Source organism: Girardinichthys multiradiatus, chromosome 12 (genome assembly GCF_021462225.1).
Source record: "Girardinichthys multiradiatus isolate DD_20200921_A chromosome 12, DD_fGirMul_XY1, whole genome shotgun sequence".
NCBI lineage: Eukaryota > Metazoa > Chordata > Actinopteri > Cyprinodontiformes > Goodeidae > Girardinichthys > Girardinichthys multiradiatus.
Genome location: NC_061805.1, coordinates 45,322,027 through 45,329,416, shown reverse-complemented (window position 1 = coordinate 45,329,416; position 7,390 = coordinate 45,322,027). Strand labels below are relative to the sequence as shown.

The following is a 7,390-nucleotide window of genomic DNA, read 5'->3' as shown; positions in this document are numbered from 1 at the left end:
ATAGTTTACTTTTCATCAGACAAACCCCAGTTTCTAAGTCACTTAAAGTTAAAGTAACACAAGGCATGTTGTAGCAGTTCTCTGCCTTGACTGGGTTTACATTGAATGTGAATTATTGTGAATCAAACAAAAAAAGCTTCACAATATTTTGACTTGGTTTTAATTCTTTTGTTAGTAGTTGACATGAAGGATGAAGAGAAAGAGTTTACAACTGATCAAAAAAAACATTTGGTTGAAGCAGACAATAACACATTTTATTTTATTTAGAAAAAAACTTTCTGCTCAGTCCATCGTTGTTCTTAAACTGAGAGAAACTATGATTACTGTGGCTCAAATAAATGTACTTCTTTTCTCATCTGTGTAACTGACTTTTTTAAATTTTACTCTCCCACTCTCTCTCCCATCCCTGGGGCTCCATTGTCATAATTTCTTACATTTCTTAAAAGAAAACTGGTATAAAATTGATTTCTTAGATTTGATTGGAATGGTAAGACCCTTAACACACATTCATTTATTTTAATTATGCTGTGAGCTATCCCAACATTTCTTTAAATTATGTTTTATACAGAAACACAATTAGGACACGAAGTACTCAGAGAAATCTTTGTGTCTATTGTTCACAAAAAATGTTAATGCCCACTGTTGTGAACATCTTTCTCCCTGAAAAAAGGAAAACAAGGTGGATACCAAATTAAAAACAGAAACCATCATGTCTTCTAGGTGTCACTAAATCATGACTCAGTTGAGTTACACTTTCAGAATCAAACACATCTATAATTTGGCAGTTTTCAGTTTTTACAAGTTTTATCTCTTACTTACTGCTGTTTAAATCTGTAAATTAATCAGTTTCACATAAGAAGCTGTGCAATTCTAGAGATTTTTTATATCATTTTTATTTTAAAACAGTCAACTAGTCTCTCCAGTGAGAAAACTAGATTTTGAGTCTGCCAGTCTGATTTCTGACCCAGTGTTTCAAACAACAAATAAACTCTATCTCATGACAGTTATGACTAAACTACAGTATATAAACAGCAATGTGATGTTTATGCACACAATATTTAGTGAAATTACTATTTTACAATTTTAGTTGAGTTGTAAGGGTCACATTTACTTCAACAGTGTTCATCTGAAAAATATCAAGACATTTAACAAAATCTTACTAACTGCAATGATTTTTTGCATCAGTATTTTCACTTCCAAATAGAAAAACCAAATAAAAATATAAATACGTCATATGCATAGTGCAGCATCATTCTAAGAATCAATGGTTTAATGCGATTAAAATCATACTTAAAAACAGAACTTTACAAACAATAATTAAAACACTCCAAAGCAGAAAATATAAATAACAAAAAACCACAAAAATATTAAGAGGCGTTCAGCAGACAGATAAGAGGCGCCCTCTCATGGTCTTTTTCTGCATTACACCCAGTGCAGAAGAACAGTTGATAGGTGGACTGAGATTCGGTGGACCAGTGATTGTGAATGTTGTCTTGCGGTGGGAAGGTCATCGGTGCAATTCCTGGCCCAGACCTTCTTGCATGGAGTTTGCATGCTCCTTTTGTGAACGTGTAAAGCTTCCTCTCACAGCTCAGATACATGCATATTAGGTTAAAATGAATCCCTCCAAAACACCAACAAGAAAAAAAAAAGAAAACATTTTTCCAGTGAAATTAGTTTTCTCTTCATAGTTCTGGGATGAATTCAACACAAAACAAAACAACTACAGAGGTCACATCAAATGAAGTTGTTTTCTGAACTTCAAGTAATGTAAGGTGTAATAGGTGCAATAAAGTTATAATACAGATAAACCAATGAGTTTCCCTGACTACAAGAACAATCAGACTGCTGACATGTTCCACTCATCCATTGTCTACAGGCTACTCCGCTCATCTCTGCAGGGTCGCTGGTGCCGATCTCCAGCGGTCATTGGTTGAAAAGCGGGGAACACCCTGGACAGGTCACCTCTCTCAGAGAGACCAAATAACACCAGAGTACACAGAGAGAACCAAAACATGGACACGGCGAACATGCAAACTCCATGCAGAAAGACGGGCTGGGATTTAAAAGCCCAGGCAACAGGGCCACCAACTGCACCACCATGCAACCCCTTGTTGTTGACCCCATGTGTTAGTGGCAGAATATCAGAAAAGTATTGTTCCTGTCATTCTGATCATTTTTTAATTTACCAGATAACCCAAATACAATCAACTGAAACAAGACTCAATGCTAAATGAAATTAGCCACTGAAGAACCTACAGATGCAAATTAATTAAAAAAATTTTTTTAAATGTTACTGTGCACCCAATACAATAGACGTCTACAATTCAAAGACTTTCAATTTGACCAAGACCAGTTTTGTATTCTTGTCCCCGGTGCAGCAAACACCAGACTCCATTTGATAGCGAAGGAGTTTTTTTTCCTTTCCTTTCAGTTGACTCACTGACAAAGCCCACATTCCAGTCAGGATGATCTCCAACCTCCACCTCCCAGCTGTGTTTTCCTGAGCTGAAGCCCTCAGAACCAAAAACATTAGAGTAATTAATGTTTCTCTCTGGATTATCAGGAAGCTGCTGCCACGTGTCTCTGTGTCTCACACTGGTCAGATCATCAGACAGATGCAGTCATCCACTTGCAGTGTTTGGGTCCAGAATGACAGGACTGAAGTGGACCTTCTCCTTCATCTTCTCCCAGACTCTGAAGGACAGGTTGCCCAGGTGTTTGGCCACATCTATCAGAGCTCCTGAGACCAGCTGTGGATCTGACCCTTAACACACATTCATTTATTTTAATTATGCTGTGAGCTATCCCAACATTTCTTTAAATTATGTTTTATACAGAAACACAATTAGGACACGAAGTACTCAGATAAATCTTTGTGTCTATTGTTCACAAAAAATGTTAATGCCCACTGTTGTGAACATCTTTCTCCCTGAAAAAAGGAAAACAAGGTGGATACCAAATTAAAAACAGAAACCATCATGTCTTCTAGGTGTCACTAAATCATGACTCAGTTGAGTTACACTTTCAGAATCAAACACATCTATAATTTGGCAGTTTTCAGTTTTTACAAGTTTTATCTCTTACTTACTGCTGTTTAAATCTGTAAATTAATCAGTTTCACATAAGAAGCTGTGCAATTCTAGAGATTTTTTATATCATTTTTATTTTAAAACAGTCAACTAGTCTCTCCAGTGAGAAAACTAGATTTTGAGTCTGCCAGTCTGATTTCTGACCCAGTGTTTCAAACAACAAATAAACTCTATCTCATGACAGTTATGACTAAACTACAGTATATAAACAGCAATGTGATGTTTATGCACACAATATTTAGTGAAATTACTATTTTACAATTTTAGTTGAGTTGTAAGGGTCACATTTACTTCAACAGTGTTCATCTGAAAAATATCAAGACATTTAACAAAATCTTACTAACTGCAATGATTTTTTGCATCAGTATTTTCACTTCCAAATAGAAAAACCAAATAAAAATATAAATACGTCAAATGCATAGTGCAGCATCATTCTAAGAATCAATGGTTTAATGCGATTAAAATCATATTTAAAAACAGAACTTTACAAACAATAATTAAAACGCTCCAAAGCAGAAAATATAAATAACAAAAACCCACAAAAATATTTAAGAGGCTTTCTTTGAACATTTCATTATTTCTGCACAGAAACAGTCAGACCGAGCAGAGTGCAGGGACCGGCTGCACAGAGGTGCTGAGAACAACTTCAGGTCTTCTAGGCCGTGAGAGGAAGCAGCAAGAATAGAGAACAGCTCCTGACTTTAACTTGTGTTCCTCGGCAGGACCGATGTGGAGAGACAGCAGAAAGGAGAAAACCCTGATCTTAAAAATGGCACTAGTGTTTGAAGCTATTGAAGTTTCATAAGACCTTTTGTGGTGTAAGATAACGAGAAATGTACAAATCTCAATATGAAAGCGCGACTTTAGCAATTTCTGTGATTTAAACAACACATTCTTTCATTAAAAACAAGTATAATGTGTAAATAGTTGTGTAAAAAGACAACCTTTCAAAACTACAGTAAACCTATAAATGCTATCAGCCATTATTTTGAATTTCATATCATCCTGTTAATCATCTTGTGGTCCGCCACTCGGTCGACATTTATATTAAATCAGACAAAATTAAATATTTAAATGGAACAGAATCTATGTCTTCTCTGTCCTTAAATATGTTGAATTAGATTGACTCCATCAGAATCTTAGTTTCACATATTCTGATCTCAGATGTTCTGGCATCACCTGCTGCGCCTATATTAAAACAAGGGAAGAGTTTCTCAGTGAAAGTGTCTTTGTGAGTGAAGATGAGACTCATGTCCTCAGAGTTGGAGAAGGTCACCTCCCCCCCATCATAGTCCAGCTGGACTCTGATCCTCTGGAGACTCTTCTTCACTGTTAGACTCTTACCAAGACCATTAGTGTATTTTCCTTCACGATGCAGCAAACACCAGATTCCATATTTTGATGAAACATGCGTCTCTCCCTTCCTGTCAATAGACTCTTTAACCAAACCCACACTCCAGACAGGATGATCTCCAACTTCCACCTCCCAGCTGTGTTTCACTGAGCTGAAGCCCTCAGAACCAAAAACATTTGAGTAATTAGTGTTTCTCTCTGGATTATCAGGAAGCTGCTGCTCTGCGTCTCCACGTCTCACACTGGTCAGATCATCAGACAGATGGAGCCATCCACTCGCAGTGTTTGGGTCCAGAATGACAGGACTGAAGTGGACCTTCTCCTTCATCTTCTCCCAGACTCTGAAGGACAGGTTGCCCAGGTGTTTGGCCACATCTATCAGAGCTCCTGAGACCAGCTGTGGATCTGACAGTGAGTTCTGGGCTCTGGTTCTGCTCTGAGTGGCTTTATAACTGCTGAGGAACGACACGTTGTCTTTCTGCAGGTCTTCTTCAACAGCAGAGATACTGTCTGACAGAGAGGAGATCTGCTCCTGAATCCTCTTCATCTCTCTGCTGATAGTCTTCCCCTTCTGCTTCTCTTCCTCCCTCAGAGCTGCCAGTCTGGACTCCTCTTCCTCTTTCAGGAACTGGTGGAGCTTGTTGAACTCTGCTCTGATCTGTCTCTCTGTGGACAACACCTGCTTCTTGGAGTGTTGAATCACATCATCGTATGTTTTCTCCACCTGTTTGTGTTTGTTCCTCTTGTCCTGCAGAGACTTTAAGTCAGATTTCAGCTGCTCCTTCAGCTCACTGACTGCTTGTTCTATAGGAACCACTTTGTGATTCTGGTGGAGAGAAAACTCACAGGCAGGACACACAGCTCTCTGCTCGTCTTCACAGAACAAATAAGGAACCTCTGAGTGTTTCTCACACACCACCTTCTTCTGTTTCCTGTTTTCTTTTTCCATCTCAGTTGAAGCTTCATTCTGTTTCTCAGCAAATGAATCAGCAAGTTCTTTGAGGGAGACGTTGATTGTTGGATTTTCCTTAGAAGATCTTCTCTTACAGATGGGACAGTTCTTGTTTTCAGTTTGTTCCCAGAATTTCTGCAGGCAGCTTGAACAGAAGCTGTGGTTGCAGCTCAGAGACACTGGATCTCTGAACGTCTCTGAACACACATGGCAGCTCAGGAAACCTTCAACAAGAGCGATTTTCTCCGCCATTTTAATAGATTTCTTTGCTAAAGACAGTATGTTGAGATGCAGGCCTGCTTCTGCCTGTTTCTGCTGTACAGATAAGTGACTTTCACTTGACGTCGTCTTAATAATCCCTTCAGTTTCGTTTATCTTGTTTTGGGTGGAGTTTATTGAAATAAAACTGAGAACCATGCCGCTAGATGGTGCTATTTCATTTCTTTCTCAGTTAAATGATAACTTTTACAAACAATAAAGCCCTTGACTTTCCAGTGACTTTTCATTGAATTCGTGCTAAAAAAATCCAGAGATGACATTTTTTAACAGGAAACTGTCAATAGTGATATAATTATCAGATATTGTAGTGATCTTTTAGGCATTAATTGTCTAAGATATGAAAATATGAAACTTTACCTAGAAGCTGATGCATTGTAAACAGTTTCCCTGCTTCTGTTATAAATTCTTACATTTTAGGTCTTTTCTTATCTATATCTCAGCAGATTTAATAAACATAAAATATAAACTGGAAGAAGAGGTGTAATTTGAATGAGACTGTAGCACAGGGTCCTGACATTTTTTTATTTGATTTTGCTTCACACAGCTGAATCAAATAATCAGGTCATTAACAGGTCTGGTGAACTTGACTGCATGCTGGGGAGTCAGTGATCTATTTGATGTATAGGACCAGATAAACATCTAAAAGTTGCAAGACACTGGCTCATAAAGCCTGGAGTTTTGGTCCTGCTGCATTGCATGTTATCTGAAGAAAAGAATAACTTTCCAAACCTGTTAGTTATGAAGCAAATTTTTGTCTATCTGCTGCTGTTAGATGGCTGCAGAAGCTAGTTTTGGTGTTGGATCAAAGAGATGACTGAGTTTACCTAGGCAGCTAAATTAATCTAGAAATAGCTAAATCTAGAGGAAGTGTTGTCTAGTTTGCTGAGATCAGTCTAAGCTTTGCTGGCTTCCTGTCTGATAAAGCATTATTGAAATTAACCTACAGTTCTGGGTATGTTCTAGAGTCTCCTTCCAGTTGGACATACCTAGAAAACCTCCATTTAATCAACTCTTTAATGAGCTCATATTTAGTTTCACATTGATGATATTAAATTAGTTTACATCAAACCTCTGGCTTAACAAATCAATAAAAGCAATAAATGTTTAAGTGCTTTTCTGCATAATTGTTCAAAGGTCTTGACCTTTAGCTAATATACCAAAGACGCACAATGAGCAAATACGGATATACAGAAATATATCAAAAAGAATTGAACAGATTTGATTTAATGTGACGTTTTGAAAGGTTTAAGGTGTTCTAATGTTGACAAAGATCATCTGAATAACAATCAAAAACTCAAATTGTGGTCTCTGAACCTCTGGGCAGCACATAATCGTCTGAACTCTCAATTTAATCCATTCCAATTTTTTTTATACGGCAGCAATCGACCACAAATGTAATCTCAAGGCACTTCACAATTAAAACAATTGGCTTTTTTTTACAGAAATATATAAAGAAATCAACATAATCTTGATTCAGTTATAATGCAGTGCACGCTACAAAAAACCCTAAATATTTACTCTTTTGAACTCAAGCTTCTTTGGAAGATTTATGCAAAATTGCAAAATACATAAAAATAAAATAAAATTACAAAACCTCATGAGAATTTAAATGCCTGACATTACACACATGTTCCTTTACAAGTGTTCAGCAGCTACTTCTGATTGTCAATATTTTCACATAAAAGGACCATCCTTGCAGTGTTTAAAACGAGGC

General features: G+C 37.2%; 1 protein-coding gene across 1 annotated transcript; it reads right to left on the bottom strand.

Moving 5' to 3' along the window:
- Nucleotides 1–3,147: 3,147 nt before the first annotated feature.
- On the bottom strand, nucleotides 3,148–6,034 carry LOC124878174 (nuclear factor 7, brain-like). Its single transcript, XM_047382002.1, has one exon. The coding sequence runs from the start codon at nucleotides 5,812–5,814 to the stop codon at nucleotides 4,210–4,212; it is 1,605 nt and encodes a 534-aa protein (XP_047237958.1). The 5' UTR covers nucleotides 5,815–6,034; the 3' UTR covers nucleotides 3,148–4,209.
- Nucleotides 6,035–7,390: the final 1,356 nt, after the last annotated feature.